The sequence below is a fragment of the Schistocerca serialis genome, chromosome 9, assembly GCF_023864345.2.
Source record: "Schistocerca serialis cubense isolate TAMUIC-IGC-003099 chromosome 9, iqSchSeri2.2, whole genome shotgun sequence".
Classification (NCBI taxonomy): domain Eukaryota; kingdom Metazoa; phylum Arthropoda; class Insecta; order Orthoptera; family Acrididae; genus Schistocerca; species Schistocerca serialis.
The window spans coordinates 227,882,658-227,900,916 of NC_064646.1; the positions used below are offsets into that span (position 1 = coordinate 227,882,658).

Sequence of the window (18,259 nt, forward strand, 5' to 3'; positions counted from 1 at the left end):
AAAAAAACTGCAGTTTTTATGGCTACTTTAAAAAAATATTTTTTAAATTCTAGTTTTTATTATTTTTAAGACTTATCAGTTTAAAATGAAGATAAAGATATAAGGAACACAACAAAAAAATCATGATAATATGTCACTTGGTTAGGGAGAAAAATGTTCCAAAAGTCATATAATGTAACATAGCCGAGATAAAATCATCTGACTCCCCTTAAGTAATTTTGTACATACTGTAACATTGTACCATTATTTTTGTGCATAATTCATCAGGCCACAACTCAGTAGTTAGTTAGTTTGACGTTCCAGGGATCATGTGTATGATAAATTGTAATAAAGTGAAACCAGTCCTTTTACATTCACATCACAAATTAATTTGTAAATATGGCACCCTGCTGACCATTTACAGGCTTCTTTTCATTTAAAGATACAGATATGAGTTAGTCATTCCCACCTGAAAATTTTCTACAGAATGGAAGGATATAGTAAATTTTCACCACTATGATCACGTCTGACAGACCACTGAAATAATTAGTATGCACGATTCACTAAGTATGCATGATATAGAAGTAATTAGATATGTAAGTGAAAAGTCTTTTATAGTAGTCCTCACTGTAATCTGAGACTTGGTACGATGTATATTCTGCATAAACATTTGGGGAGGAGTAGAATAATTTTTATAATGCACCAGCAGTATTACCTGTGGTTAAACAGTTATTTATAAAGACATGTTAATGCCAAAACTCACTATCCACATGTATATGTCATCATGAAAATTCTCTCTTGGAGGTCATGTGGCGTGAGCCACTTATGGCCCAAGGGAACACCACCAAATTTTGAGATGATGGGAGAAGCTGACAGAATACACATCACTCACAATTCAGTCATTTCTATAAGGCAAAAAATTTTATGCAACCCAGCAGCAAATTACAAAATATGTCAGTAAAGGCAGTAAATAACTTCCTGACTGTATGGAACATGTCTCACATGGAAAACATCGTTAATTGGCTTGGTGTGTATGGAGAGCCAGAAATCTGTTGTAATACATATCTGTAAACAATATTTCAAGACTTCTTGTTCTCTGTGTACATGTAGAGAAGTCTGGCTCCCAAAACATGTGGGCAGCCTTATATGGTTAGTAGCACTTTTAATAATCATTTTCTTAATTCAGGCATCCTATGTACATCCTCTGGTCCTGGTCATTTTAGATATTTTTATAAGAAACAAAAATTGGTGTACATGCATGAAACAGACACAACTTAAATAGAGACAATAGCAAATAAAATACATAATTAAGTTTCAACTGGATAGGGCAAAATTTTTTTCATTATTTTAAAAAGATGCAATCATTCACTCTTACCCATTCTAGTTCACCAGTCCAATGGAAGTCAAAACAAATGTGTTTCCATCTAAATTAAAAATCACAACAGCCAACACTTTGCACAAAAATAGTAGCATAGATAAAAACGAAAATTACTGGCCAATCACCTTAATTTCAATTTCAATGTAGCTATTACACTGAGACAGTTAACTTTCTTGTGAAAGGGCAAGCATCACGAGATATGCAACATGGTTTTAGGAAAGGTTATTCAACATCATCTGCTGTATGTGATGTACCACAAACAATATTAATTAAATTAAATGACACAGAAATGGGGCCATGCTTGTTTCTAGATCTCTAGATCTATCAAATGAATTTATATGGTTTCCTGCTAGCTTTTACTTAATAAACTGAAAACTACTAGCTGCTACTTAATACACTGGAAACTAAGGGTACCACATAAGAATGGCTAGAAGTCTCTTCCAGTCATACTTACAGCAGAGGTGCCAAGTTATACCTGCTGAACACAATGAGACTCAAATTATTAGGATGTACAGCTATGGTGAGACAAGCTGAGCCACAAGAATCATTATGAAGCTTTTATTGTTCATATTATATATTAAAGACCTACCCACAGAACAAGGTAGAATCATTCTGGCACTTTTATTATCCATATTATACGAGGTTCTTTTAAATGAAACCTGGTCAGTGTGTCTACCTTTGCCTTGCACATAAGGTGGCACCATGTAACAATGGGTATGGTGGCACCATCTATTGGTAGAGAGACTGACGCATGCACACCATCTGATGTTGCATAGCGCTAGTGTGGTTTCATGCCGAAGAGAAGGTGGTCACACAAGTTATCATCCTCTACTGAACACGCAGGCAAGTAAACACAAAAAACAAGGAGTGATTCGATTTTAGGTGGCAGAGGGAGTTGGAGGCCATGAAATGTATCGACGGATGAAAGATGTGTACACTGAGGACAGTCTTGAGTCATTCAAGTGTTGTGGAATGGCACAAATGATTCCTTAATGGGCACGAGTCACTGGAAGACGAGCCCGACAGGCTCATCATGTCATCACACCGGAAATGGTCTGGAAGTGATTGCTTTAGTCTTGGACAGCCGCAAAATCACCATGGATGAGATCTGTCGGTTACTGTGTATTGGCGTGAGCACTGCCCACACCATAATGTATCAACACTTGAACTTTCAAAAATTTGTGCTGTGAAGATGACATTGCAGCAGTTTCGGTGGGAAAGCTGGAACATCTAGCGTACCATCTCGACCTTTCACCATGTGACTTCCAATGTTTGGAAGCTATTTGTGGACATTGATTCACAATGGATGAAGAAGTGTGTGACTGGGTCCAGGTCTGAATCTGACAACTGCCGACTAGTTTCTTCAAGGATGGAATCAACCAGCTAGCATCACAATGGGATAAATGTGCCAACAGTTTTGGCGACTATTTTCGAGTATGTGTACTGCGTATAACTACATTTTTGAGTTAATAAAATCGTTACCATTACTTTACACTAGCATTTGGGTTTTATTTGAACACCCCTTATATATTAAATGAAGCAGTGCATTGAAACATTGTCTGATGATGGTATGAAATTAATACTGTATGACACAACTGCCTACCTTGGGGTCTGAATGGCCTCCATTTTCTTTTTAACATAACCCCATCTATCCTGCTCTCCTCCCTGAGTAAGGAACTATTAGTTCCAAAAAGTAGAACAGTGTCATGTTGTTTTCTATGTGCTCATCAGCAGTACTGGAATTTCACGTTCTTTAGGGGACTACTGACCAGCAATACTCTCTTAAAACTTTTAGAGTTTCCTTGACAGAATTTTTCTTTTGATATAAATAACAATGCCATAATGTTAAGACAGGCATCTGCCTCCTTTAACATCTTGTTGATCTTTTATGACAGAAATTTTAAAAAAAATCTGTTCCTGCAAAGAGAACAATGTACATTCAACATCACAAATGTATGTGTATGGCATACTCTGCACTTGTGTTATCATACTTCACCTATGGAGCAGAAGTATGGGGATATAAATAAAGTAGTCCTCCTTTAAAAAAATGCAATTAGGATTCTGTGAAATCTCTACTGTACTGAGATTTGTAAAGGGATGTTCATATGTAAGAAATTAATTACACTGGCATCACTATATTTGACTGATATCTAGCAAAATGTCATTCTTTTGGCTGTGTCTGTTAATGGCTCAATGGTTCTACTGTTTGGTGAGTCACTCCTACACAATTTACATTGTCAGAACCTACCATACCATATTTATATTGCCTAGTGGCTCCCTTCTGTCCTAATTTCATGCTGGTCATACTTTGTCACTTTCTCATAATTTACATCTGATTTGTCTCCCCCCATATCGCTTGTCCACGTTTTCCTTCTTGCCTTTGTTATGGACATGCATCAACAGCCATGAACAGCATCGTTGTGTGTGACTTTTGTGGCACTCTGCAGACCAGTCGCACCACCCACCCTTTAGAAGGCTGCATGATGTCATAAATGTGACACCTGGCTGGAGTAATAACACCTGAAGTAGCTTATACAGAAATATTTAAAAGAGGTGCTTTACAGTTTACGAGTTGACAATTCTGCCTCTGCGCCAGCATGTGATGATGCTAGTGTTGTCCTCAGAAACACTGCTGTTTCAGGATGTAATGAGAAATTTAAAAGATATCTAACATACATGTACAGCCATTTTATGTCATACTTAATATTTATGAAAGACATAATTTCTATTGATACTTCATTGTGGATCATAATTTTTACAAATACTGAAACATCCATATTTGTTATTAAGACAGTGTCACAAGAACATAATTCCTTTCTTTTATAGAATGATGTTAACAATTAAAATTTAGATTAAAATAAAAAGGCCCTCCAAATGTTGAAAATTTCTGCATTTCTTCACATCCACAATGTCCTAGAAATACTCTGTTTTACACCATATCTTGGAAATAAACTCGGCTTTTATGTGCTTCTGTAATAAAAAGGAAACAATAATAATAATGATACTCTTCAATAAATCTTTGTGCAAGAATACTTTCATGAACAAGTTCACCAACTTACTTCGTAATTTTTTCTGTTGTTTCTTGTGTAGTTCTTTATTTTTTTGTAGGTCAAGCATTATATTCAAACTATTTTCTTCTAAAATACCTGTCACTCTTAGATCAAGCTGCAGGAGTGTCTGGTTATGTTTCAGACCATCTTCAAGATATTTTCCCCCTTTCTAGAAACACAAATATGGTTGTTCTTGATAATATGATATAAACTATTACACGGAGTTAAGAAATATTAAAGTTAAATGGCCAACCTAATAAAGCATGAATGCAATTACGATAAAAACATGATAAGTACAGTAAAATAATGAATGAAACAAATATATTACAAGAAACATAAAAAAGCTTTACACTAGTACTGAGACGTAAGTACAATAGTAAGTGGCATCACTGACTGTGGAAATTCATGGGAAGTTTCAGTCTGGAATGATTTGCTTCCTTTGGTTGCAGTGCACTTGCCCACTGTAAAACGGTGTGAATGTTTGACTATCAGGGTAGCTCTTTAGTGTAGATGACTATGGTGGGTGCATACAGAGAGTAGTTAGTTCATGGTGATGAAGGAAAAATGAGATGGTGAAATGGAGTATTGGCACCATGGGCATTGTTATATACTCTCAGTTCATAGAACAATACAGGTATGTTTGGAACTGAGTTTAGATTATTAATGTACAGCGTGTTGATAATACATGCCATCGTTTATGCTCCCTAAGCAGCTAAAATGTGGGCAATGGACATTTCTTTCACATCAAGATTCAAAATATCTATTTACGGATTTAATACCAACATACTGGAGGAACTACTGACTTAATTTGTGGAGGCTGATAGTGCCTAGGGGAACCTGACAAAAACTAATATTAGATGGTTCCAAATTCTAAAGGCTCCATTACAAGTTCATTTAACTGAGAAGATTACAGGGATTCAGCTTATAAAATAACTATAAGATACTTGGGGACAAAAAAGGAAGATAAACAGAATGTATTAATCATGATATTGCATCTTAAGAGATGTCTCAGCTAAATCTGTTGTCACACTCTGCATAGAATCATTATTTGCTGTGCAATAAAATAATATGCTACAGAACTGCTGTCACAAATCATGAAGATTTAATAATACCTAAATGATGTGAGTGCATTTAGTTTGTCATCAGATGTCTTGGAATGCCTAATGGAAACTATATTCAGAACTACACCTCATTACACACAGTCACAGATGATGTTTATTAAAACCAGAAATTATTATTAAGTAAATTTTTTGCATTCATAAATATGACGCAATACAGTAACACACACACACACACACACACACACACACACACACACATGACACAATACAGTAACACACACACACATATGACGCAATACAGTGACACACACACACACACACACACAAACACACAGACACACACGCACACACACCACCGTTACCACCTGTAGAAATTCATCGGCAATTGAGTGAAGTGCATGGGGAAACGTGTATAAGCATTCAACACATCCGCAAATAGTGTAGGGAGTTTGCCAATGGCCGTATGGACGTCCACGATGAACAACGAAGTGGGAGGCCTTCGATCTCCGACGAAGTTGTGAGGAAAGTTGAGCAAATCCTGCTCAGAGTTCGGCGAATCACCATCCAGCAACTGGCTGCTCAAATTCCTGAGGCTTCTGAAGCTTCAATTGACAGGATATTGAATGAAACGCTAGGCTACCATAAGGTGTGCGTGTGATGGATGCCGCACATGCTTTCAGAAGTCTGCAAACAGCAGCGCGTTGACTGGCCTCGGAAGCTCTGGAGTGAATGCAACAAGAATAAGAAAGACTTCCTTGATCCCATTGTTACAGGGGATGAATTGTGCTGCCATTACATTACTCTGGAAACAAGACAACAATCGCGCCATTGGAAACACACTGGATCGCCACCACCAAAGAAGTTTAAGCAGCACCTGTCAACAGGAAAAATCATGGTATCAGTGTTTTGTGACCAGTGGGCTGTACTACTCATTGATTTTATGCCTAGAGGGACCACCATAAACTTGACAGGTTATTGCGAGGCCTTGAGAAAGCTCAGACAGGCAATCCAAAATCGTCGTAGGGGAAAACTCAGCAAAGGCATAAGGCTGTACCCTGACAATGCCCATCCACATGTGTCGCAACAAACGAAGGAGTTAATCATCAAATTTGGCTGGGATGTCACTGTCCATCCCCTTACAGCCCCGATTTGGCACCCAGTGATTTCCATGTGTTTCCGAAATTGAAGGAGCACCTAGGCAGTCTACGATTGCAGACGGACGAGGAGTTGCAAGAAGAAGTTTCCAAGTTTCTCAACAGGTTGGCGGCAGACTTCTTTGGGGTGGGAGTGCAGAAGTGGATTAATCGACAGAAAAAATGCATAGAAAAAAATGGGGACTATGTGGAAAAATAGCTTAAAGATCAACGTTTTCAATGGTGTAATCGTTTTTTCGAACAAAAAATTCCTTGTGTCTAAAAAACTGTGGGAACCTTATTTTTGAAACAACCCTCGTATTTTGCAGGCCTGGAGGAAACTCATTCCCGAGATGGGATCAAGGCACTGGAACATCGTTGGACCAGGTGTATTAACCTAAAAGGAAACTACATAGAAAAATAAAAAAAAGGTTTCATTGATGTAAGAACTTTTCAAAACACTCTTGTACTTGTTGAAAAAAGTGGGGTTCAGACATGAATCTATGTCTACAAAATAGAAACAAAGATGTAATCACCATAGTGCATTGTAGGACAAGGGCTGATACTTTGCTTGCCTGTTATTCATCTACATAAATGATTTACCGATGATAGTGGAGGACTCTTCAAAAATGGTCATCTCTGCTGATGATACATGTTTAATGCATATTGATAAATGATTCAAGAAACATCCATACCAGACACAGCCAGAATAATAATGGTAAAGGTTTACAATTGGTTTGAGCCAACATCTTAACCCTTAATCTTACAAAAACTCACATTATACAACTTTTAACAAATAAAAATGTGTGAAATACACTGGAAGTAGAGATTAACAGTCATACACTTCTATCATAAATTCTTCTAGATGCCATTATAAGGAAAATTTATTTACATAAAAATGTTTATTAAAGATGTGGCAATTCTTCGTTCTCTTCATCAGCTCTTCAGGAGTAAGAATCTGAACTGTATCCTGCGACACTTACCACATTTATTGATTCATATGACTATGAGGTTCCTGTATTCATGTGTTTGTCAGTTACGTGACCTACCTCATCAAGTTGGTTGTTGGAGAGGTCAAGTATTCGGAGACTCTGATTCTTGACCAGCATCTCCCCAATACTCAAAGCCCCAACTGAAGTAATAGTACATCCAGCTAAGTTAAGTTCTGCCAAGCGTCCTTCTTCCATCAATGCCAATGCTGCACAGAGGAATGCCACTCCCTCATCCTTTATCATTGAATTAAGACGCAGGTTAAGGCACTTCAGAGGACAGTTTCCACCATGAGAAATGCCATATGCCAGACCCTCTGCACCCTTTGACCCTAGGTTAAAGTGGAAAATTCACAATCACTGTCTTGTTCTTATTAATTAAAATGAATGTACATGATTGATGTAATGATAGCTAGTCCTTAATTAGTACGTGGGGACTCTGCTAACAACAATGTCTGTTGCAGAGAGGAAACTCTCTGATTAGCAACACTGGCCTGGTGTGAAATATTTGAGAACTATGATTCAGTGTGCTTTATGTTTCCATGAACAATTACGCATAACTGTTTTGTTACCACTTGCTACCTTTATTACATTCCAGGGTAAAATATACATTGGTGACCCACAATGAATGATACAGCTCATTTGAATGCTTTTACATTCTCAGTTCACATACTGCTCATTGAGGACAGAGCCATCTTACAACTGTCATGCACTGAAACTCCTATGACACGACAATGACTTCTGTACAGATGCATTTAGAGTTTTGCAGCAAAACACTCGGCAGCTGATGCTGTTCAAGCAGGACAACGGTCACTCTCAGTGCAGTGTCACCATTGCTGATAATGCTAACTATGACACAGAACAATGTATCCCTGCAGACAATCTATCGGAGGATTTTGTTTAAGACTTTACTTCGGATGCATGTCATTCCATACTGTGTGCTAGCTTCTTTGATATGTAAATTCTCGAATGTTCACTGATGTTGACAGGCCTACTGCAACATGTCCAACCTCGATCAATCTTTTCACACAACATCACATGATCCAACCTTTCGGACAATTTCCGGACATTGCTACTGAATTTTACATCCACACCACGTATGGATAGTGTGGACTCAGCCGTTATGCCTATTTGAACGTTGTCCTGGAAATCTGCAGAACCATGCATCAACTATTACGCCACCCAGTTTGGTTCACAATTTAAGCTGCCTCCATTCTGCTCAAATCAATCTGTGATTTGGTTTACAATTGCTCAGTGTATTCTGTTCACCCATGTCTTCTCAGATGACAGTGTAAAATTTACATCAAAATAATTAACAACCAACGCATAAAAGAAATTTTATTTCCTTACCAGTTTCAAGCACTTACTGCCCTTCATCAGAAGGGTGTACAGAAAAATTTACCACAAGAATATTAAAATTAAGAATGAAAAGTATGAAAATTTTTAAAATTTAAAAATAAAAAATGGTACGTACTTATAACTATTGCATTATTTGCAAGTATCAACAATAAGGAGCATACAGCATATTAAAACAAAAACTTAAGTGCACATAAGCAGCATAATAAGTAATATATACACTGAAGAGCCAAAGAAACTGGTGCACCTGCCTAATATCATGTAGGGCCCCCATGAGCATGCAGAAGTGCTGCAACATGACTTGGAATGGACTCAACTAATATCTGAAGTAGTGCTGGAAGGAACTGACACCATTAATCCTGCAGGGTTGTACATAGATCCGTAAGAGTATAAGGGAGTGGAGATCTCTTCAGAGCAGCACATTGCAAGGCATCCCAGATATGCTGAATAATGTTCATATTTGGGGAGTCTGATAGCCAGCAGAAGTGTTTAAACTCAGAAAAGCGCTCCTGGAGCCTCTCTGTGGCCATTCTGTATGTGTGGGGTGTCACACTGTCCTGCTGGAATTGCCCAAGTCTGTCAGAATGCACAATGGGCATGAATGGATTCACGTGATCAGACTGGATGCTTACGGATGTGCCAACTGTCAGCGTCGTACCTAGATGCATCAGGGGTCCTATATCACTCCAACTGCACATCCCCCACCCCACTGCAGAGCCTCCACCAGCTTGAACAGGGTCCATGGATTCATGAGGTTATCTCCATCTCCATACACATCAATTCGCTCGATGCAATTTGGAACGAGACTCATCCGACCAGGCAACATGTTTCCAGTTATCAACAGTGTTGATGGGCCAACACAAGGCATAAAGCTTTGTGTTGTGCAGTCATCAATGGTACATGAGTGAGCCTTTGACTCTGAAAGCCCATGTAAATGATGTTTCGTTGAATGGTTTGCATGCTGACACTTGTAGATGGCCACCATTGAAATCTGAAGCAATTTGCAAAAGGGTTGCATTTCTATCACGTTGAATGTTTCTCTTCAGTCGTTGCTGGCCTCTTCTTGCAGGATCTTTTTCTGGCCACAGCGATGTTGGAGATTTGATGTTTTACTGGATTCCTGATATTCACAGTTCATTGCAGCAGCAGTAACCTATCTAACAACTGTGCCAGACACTTGTCATCTTATATAGCAGGGTCATATTCTGCCTGTTTACGTATCTCTGTATTTGAATATGCAGACCTATGCAAGTTTCTTTGATGCTTCAGTGTACAAAAGTCTAATGACAAACAAAAAAAGTTAATAGTTACAACAAGTGGCACTACAGGTGGGAAATTTGGGAACTAATCTCTAAACAGCTGTAGTGAGGTCAGCAGCATACTAACAGGGAACCTGTCAGCAAAAACTAATTGCAACACTTATCATGCAGCTGGAAACTATAACTGGAATAAGTGGCAAGACAATTTTCAAACCACTTACTAGTATTAAGTATTGGAAAGTGGCTACAGAGGAAATAACATGAGGGCACAATTGTGTTGTAGTGAAACAGCCAGTACCGGAATATTTGCAGGTCACAAGTACAATTCGTGAAAGAATTGTAACTAGTGGTATTCGTACCAATTGTGTGATACACATATTTCTAAACTGGTGTAGAGGCATCAGCAGTGTGGTAGCAGGAAACAAAGCCACACAAACAGTGTGCGGGAAGCAATAACTGGAGTAATTGAGGAAACAATTCCTAGGCAGTAGCTAAAACTGAGAGTCAAAAGTAATTAGAGGAAAAATGTTACAGTGGAATAACTCGTTCAGAAATGCATACAAAGTACAAAATGCCCTTCGTGAAGTAAATGTATCTAACAATATTCACGTAACCTGTATGAAATAAGTACAATAGGTTTGGCTACCTGATTGTGAATGACTAAGAGTGCTCATTAACCATAAACACTACTTGCAAATATAAAGTAGAGGATCTGTAACTTTAAGAGTAGAATGTCTGTAGGTCATTGTTTACATACAGCTAACCATCTGTAGCAATAATAAATCACCACTTGTAAGATGTCGATGGTTTAGTGTCTGCAACAATAAATGGTTGACTACCGAACAATGTTCCCCTCAACTGAAAATGCTTAACGTCTTATACGAGGCTAAGTCAATTATTATCCCAAAGTAGTTATAAAATTTTATTGAAAACAAATAGGAAATTTACAAGAACATCATTTTTCAACATAGTCTCCTTGCGTTTCAATGTACTTGGTCCATCGTTGTACAAGCTTCCTGATGCCCTCATAAAGGAAGGTTCTCAGTTGAGCTGCGAGCCAGATATCCACCGCTTCTTTCACTGCTTCATCTGAGGCAAATCAACGGCCCTTTAATGCCTGTTTCAGTGGACCAAACAAGTGATAGTCAGAAGGGGCAACTTCATGACTATATGGAGGATGACCCAGTACTTCAAATTTGAGTTTCTGGAGGATTTCAGCAGCATGAGCAGCAGTATGCGGGCGGCCATTGTCATGCAACAACACAACACCTTTTGACAGCAATCATCAGTGTTTGCTTCGAATTGCAGGCTTTAGCCCGGCAGTAAGCATCTCACTGTAACGTACACTGTTTATTGTTGTGCTCCTTTCCTCGTAATGTTCCTGTACTGGACCTTGTGCGTCCCAAAAAAACATAAGCATCAGTTTTCCTGCAGACGGTTGGGTCTTAAACTTTTTGTTGCACGGCGACTTTGGATGTTTCCATCCCATACTCTGCCGTTTACTCTCCGGCTCATTATAATGGCTCCATGTTTCGTCACCAGTAATTATCCTGTCTAAGAAGTAGTCCCCTTCATTACCATAGCGATCCAAATGTTTTTTGCAGATGTCCAAGCGCGTTTGTTTATGCAACTGTGTGAGTTGTTCTGGGACCCATCTGGCACAAACTTTATGAAACCCAAGTCTGTAGTGGATGATTTCGTAGGCAGAACAGTGACTAATTTGCAGATGACGTGCTACTTTGTCAATAGTTAATCGTCTGTCTAAGTGAATCATTTCAGGTGAATGCTTAATGGTTTCTTCATCTGTGGCAGTAAATGGTCGTCCAGCTCCTTCACCATGCGTAACACTTGTGCGACCATTTCGAAATTTTTCAATCCATTCATAGACACTCCATTGTGGCAAAACACTGTTCCCGTACTGTACCAAAAGTCTTCAATGAATTTCGGCCCTTGATATGCCTTTGGACCACAAAAAACAGATCACTGAACATTGCTCTTTTTTGGTGCAAATAGATAGTGGAGCAGCCATGATTAACAGCATGGCAGCTATAACAAAACTAACCTAGCAGCTTGAAAATTGCAAAGATATAACAACAAATAAACAAAGCATGCATCATCAATGTAAAATAACAGTACTATCAGAATAAACAAAAATATAACTAAAGTGCAGATAATAATTGACTTACCCTCGTAACTGCAGATGCCTAACAACTGGTAACTATAAATGGTCAACTTACTATACTCCATTCAATGAAATAAGATGGCCTGTAAATACACCAAGATGCAGGAGTAAAGCACTTCCGTTGAGGAGTGAAAAATACAGGGAATGCTTGCTCTGTGCGGCCGTGTCTGTTGCGAGCATAAGTCATTAGTGTACACTGCTATACAGCAGTGATTTTAGTATCTGATTGTAAAGTCCCTCATGTTTAAAAGACCAATTACTGATTATTAATGTAGGAACAGTGTTTGTAACTGCATTCGGCATTTATTGTTTCTGTGCCCACCCAATAGCCATTCTTTTTTTCATTGGTATTACATACGAGTAAACTTGTTCTGCCATCTTTCACAGATACAACAGGGGAGGTTGATGAGTCACTTGCGAATCCATCCAAGAAGCGATCAAAGAAGAGCTCATTAAATTCTGCAGATAAACATTTGGTTCTTAATCTTTATAAAATGGAACTGTTGCATCCAGAGCAGTCAATGGTCACTTTTGTTTTGAAAACAGCTATGTCTACAGATGCTGATCATTCTTCAGTGTGTCGTATGATAAGTGAGTACAAGGACACACTCTCTCTGAAGTCTCCCAAGAAAGAAAAATTACAACAGAATCTTTCAGAAAGTGTTGATGATTCTGATAGGAATGCAATACGAAGGAAAGTATATTAACTTTTTTTCATAACATATTGCCAACTGTTGACAAAGTGATTGCTTCTGTGAATGCAGGCCCAGATTTGGGAAATTTTTGGAGAACTACATTTTATAAGTAATTAAAAGAAATGAATTTTAAACACATTTGATGTGGATGTAATAGCATGCTAAAGACAGGGATGACATTATTTTATGGAGGCAGCATTATCTATGAACCATTAAATTGTTAAGAGTTAATGGAAGACCCATTTACTATTTGGACAAGACATGGTTGAATGCAGGACATACCAGAGTATCTTCTGGATACCATAAAATCCTTTAAACAAGCAGTTCTTTCCAGATTATCCACCAAAAACGAGGGCCACTGTGCAAAAAAACACCTGATTACCACACATGTTGAAAACAAAGGGTGTTTGTGGGCTTCTGTAATAGTGGAGACTATCATGAGGAGACGTGCACTGATATGTTTAAGAAGTGATTTCAAGATAATCTCCCTCAGCTTCATGAAAACACAGTTATTGTTCTTGATAAAGCTCTGTACCATTCTCATCAAAAAGGAAGTGCATCTAATGTGAAGTCCAATACGCAATATATATCAGAATGGCTACAATCTAAAAATATTACTTTTGAAGATTACATGTTGAAGTAAGAATTACTGTAGCACACAATGCATATGCAAGACATGAAATGGATAAGAGTGCAGGGAAAACTGGTCTTCCTCCATACCACTATGAATTACATGCCATCAAGTTAATTCGGGCCAGAATCAAAGGCTGTGTTGCAGCAAAAGACATAACATACAAAATGTCAGAAGTTCAAGAACTATTAGAACAAGTTGGAAGAACTGTGATTGCAGAAGAGTGGGACAAATGTGTCCTCCATGTGGTGAAAAATGTTGAAACTCAAATGTGGAAATTAGCCTGCATTATAGAGGAGAGAGAAGAGCGTTTTGTTATAAATCTCAATTAAAGGAGTTTAAGTCTGACAGAATGAACTTAGTTTTATCATTTCTTTAATACCATTGTAATTGGTATTGTTATTAAAGTAGCTTGTGTTGCTATGCTGCCTGTCAGTTTTTTTACACTTTTTTCATTACATTGTTGCCCAAGTTTGTAATATACGTTTCTCATGAGCATTGCACACTTCACTGTGATGCCAGCCTGGTGGCAAACTGCAAAGCGTGCACGAAGTATTTTCTACAACCCTGCTTTCACCAGAACAGGTGGCTGTTGGTCATGTGAAGCTGTTTGTGTTTGTCCCAGCTCTTGGTGAATAGCGCATAGAATCTGTATAAAAAAGTTAAAAACTAACTGTATGTAACAAATGTACCAACAGTAAAAGGTTGACTAATTGTAGCTGTGAGTAGCTGTTTTAATGTGACTGTACATAGCTAACTAAAAGTAAATAAATGTAACAGCATATGGCCAAGCTATAGGGTGTCAAATACTACTAAAGGTTTACTGGTTGTAAATAGCAAATTAGCCTTGTGGAACGATGGTACCATACAATTAAAGCTAGCCTTACATGTCACGGTGGTCACTAAATAGAATCATGTGTATGTACTGCTCGCAAAGACACCCTCTGTGCCTTTCTCTCAGAAGTTCTCTGTGGTGAGCTACTCACTCTGCCTGCAGACTTTGTGCTGCAAGTAGCACTGATGAAGATTTGAGAACTCCGCACCCTCATCACACAAGCCCAACAACACATCACACGGCTCTGGACACTGCCTCCGCAGCTGCACAGTTCTCTGAAAATCTTTATCTATAAGGCACTAACAGACTGCAGCCACTTCATGCTCTGGGATGATACTATCTGCCCTGTACTAATGTACTAAATGTGCCTTATACTGGTCCTCAGGCAGCCATCAGACGAAGTACTAACACTTTCAACATATTGCTTCATGGTAGGATTACCATTGCAGTGGTTAACTGATAGAAACCAGCTTTGCCCTTTTGTGACATCACCCATACTGACAATGTACAGACCACTCTGAGTGATTACTTCACTCCCTTCTCAGCTCAATGACACATAACCTGACACAAATACCAACAACACATTCATATTCCAACTACACTTGCAGCACTTACTGCCAGGCAACATTCAGGTTGAACTAGCTGATGATTTCCCTATGTTGAGGGGTGGCTTGAGATAAATCAGACTGGAAACTGATTTATCACCTGATTTTCTCCCACAGTTCCAAAATCCCGAGCACTGTGGAAACAGCTGCAATCACATCATGACTCTTGCATGAGGGATTCCTCACCATCAAGACCCCTAGGACATCACAATGGCCTGCAACTGATCTCTGCAGGATTACATCAACACCCCAGCCATTTTACTATGCATACACTCTAGCAAGGCACCATCAATCATTCTCGTTGCACCCAACCTCCATCTCACCTCAAGAAATAACATCTATATGCTGTGGAGCACAATCGATGTCATTGTGCCCTTACCTTGTGTTCAATGAGAAATGTTCCAACTGCATGCTGCTTGGAAGCCAGCCACAGTGTGGTTCGTCATACGCACACACATGAAGGTGATTGCAATAGTGTCGCTTCTAGGCTATGTTCTCCTCCCAAGGCTCCACACTCCCAGGGGAGGGGGTGGGAGTCAGGGGACTTGTGTGGTCTCAGCCAGTGACAACAGCAGCAACAGAGAGGTCAATCTCTGTTGTGACTTGGCAAGACAGCCAAGCCACTACGAGGTGAAACCGTAAGGCACGCGTTTAAGCTCACGCAGGCTGGCGTGAGGTCTGGAACAGTTAAAGGATTTGAGTCTAGCAAATAAAGTACGTAGCTGTTGGAATACTTAACTTTAATCCATAATTGGTGAACATCGGTCTGATGGTACATGCACCACAAGATAAATAGCAAATGATAATGGCGCCTTGCTAGGTCGTAGCAAATGACGTAGCTGAAGGCTATGCTAACTATCGTCTCGCCAAATGAGAGTGTAATTTGTCAGTGAACCATCGCTAGCAAAGTCGGCTGTACAACTGAGGCGAGTGGTAGTACGTCTCTGTAGACCTGCTGTGTGGCGGCGCTCGGTCTGCAATCACTGATAGTGGCGACACGCGGGTCCGACGTATACTACCAGACCGCGGCCGATTTAAAGGCTACCACCTAGCAAGTGTGGTGTCTGGTGGTGACACCACAATCTCTGGCTAATGATATTGGCCTGATGTGGAATGCCTGAGGAATTATGATTGTGTCTTATTATGTCTTCCATTAACATATATGTATTCATTCTGTGTCGACTATGGAATAAAATGCATGTTATATGTAATGGTGTCATTACTACATGTTACCTTCATCTCACTCTGGGGTAAAATCTACAGGTATATTACTTTGTCAGACAACTCCAGATATTCAGTCCTCCTGAAGATACAAACCATGCACCTTAAAGTTCTTTGTTTGTAATGAAAAGCATTAAAAATCATTATATTTTCCAGTACTACTTTTATATTCTCAGTATTAAAAAACTCCCTGGCAATTGCAAAACATTGTTGCAACTGTGTAATAAAGCAAGTTCAGTCAAGGCACATCTGTATATTCTATACACATAGACCAATCAAGACAAGTGCACAAGGTACGCAACAATAATGAACAGTATGTTGTCTGCATCCATGATAGCTTTTCCTATCCAACAGGATTAGTATAACTGGTATTAAATTACATGGCAGAAAGATTGTTGCTGGTAGCCTTTAGCTACGTGCTTTATTACAGCTGTTCAGATCTGTTACAACAAAATTAGTGTTTGCCTCTTTAATCATGAAAATACCTCGATGGGCATATGATGCTGAATATTACAACACCAAAGCATTTATTTCAACTATTTCCACTTGTTACAGAAGCCATTGCCTCGGTGTCCTGTTGACTGTACAGCATCATATAAATAGTGCCCAAAAGTAGTGTTACATAGGAGGTTGACGCAACACTGTCTTGGCATCCTGGATGCCGGATTGCTGCAATGACATCATAATATGGTTGATAGCCTGTGGTCCAGTGATATCATTAGCTATTAAACTCCCACAACATGTGCTGAAATGTGACATGTTGGATTCCCTTTTCATGGATACCTGTTTGACATCCTCCTGTGCCAATCTCTCTATGTGCCACCAAGAGGAAACCTTCCTAGCCATCCATGACTCCAAATCCTTTGCCTGTCCTCATAATCTAGATCCGGGGCCAACACACTATTCTCATTCTTCAACAGGAACACCTTCTCTGCTTCACCAGGTCCTTCTCAATAAGTATGTCACCTTTCTAGACATTGACCTCCACCTCACTGGTGGATCCATCACAAACTCTGTCCATATTGAGCACATTAATTATGAACAATACCAGCATTTTGATAGCTGCTATCCTTTCCACACCAAAAAGTCACTCCTTTGTAGTCTGGACAGCACATTTCCAGTAAAAAGCAATCCCTTGCCCAGTATGCTGCAGATCTTGTAAAGGCCTTCACCGACACACATTACTCCCCCCCCCCCCCCCCCCCCACACACACACACACATACACACCTAATCCTGTGACCACCACCAGGAACCAGCTCAAAAGGAGCATCCCTCTCATCATCCAATATTATCTGGACTGGAACAACTAAACTATATCCTTCACCAAAGGCTTCAGCTACTTATCTTTTTGCCCAGAAATGAGGAACACACTGTAAAGCAGCAGAATGGGAGTGTCTCATCTGGAGTTCAGATAGAATGAAAACTTAATAAAAAGTTATTAAAATCAATACAGACTGGTTCAAGCCACTACTATTTTCCATGTCCCTAACCTCTTAATAATGGTCTGCAGTAGCTGGATGGAGACTGCAGGATTAGAGGTGAAGCAGAAAACAATAAAATCATCCTGTTAAAAGCTCTAATGCATGTGAATACTGCTAGTGGATTACTTCTACCAGGAACACTGATAAACATAATATTGTTCACTTTAGTAGACAACTTTATGCTAAAACGAATTTGCACATTATACTGCTCTGGGTACTACATGACATAGATTAGATTAGATTCAGTTTTCTTTCTATAGACCCAAAAAATGAGATGATTCTTGATGGGTGAATATAATACTTACTACTCTGATCATTTGTCAGGAGATTGTCGAAGTAGGTGAACACAATGCAGTAAACTGGAACAGCTAATATTCGCAGAATTAACAGGCTATCAGAATGA

At 39.1% G+C, this 18,259-nt stretch overlaps 1 protein-coding gene across 3 annotated transcripts in view; it reads right to left on the minus strand.

Annotated features, from left to right (window-relative positions):
* Window positions 1-4,115: 4,115 nt before the first annotated feature.
* The window catches only part of LOC126418945 (dynein regulatory complex subunit 5), a 143,430-nt gene continuing 129,286 nt past the window's right edge, over window positions 4,116-18,259 (minus strand). For all 3 annotated transcript variants that reach the window (XM_050085981.1, XM_050085982.1, XM_050085980.1), the window contains 3 exons: window positions 7,651-7,922; window positions 4,417-4,576; window positions 4,116-4,327 (listed from right to left, as the gene is read on the minus strand). In XM_050085981.1, coding sequence (XP_049941938.1) covers window positions 4,287-4,327; window positions 4,417-4,576; window positions 7,651-7,922 — 473 coding nt within the window. In that variant the 3' untranslated portion in view covers window positions 4,116-4,286. The remainder of the gene's footprint in view (window positions 4,328-4,416; window positions 4,577-7,650; window positions 7,923-18,259) is intronic.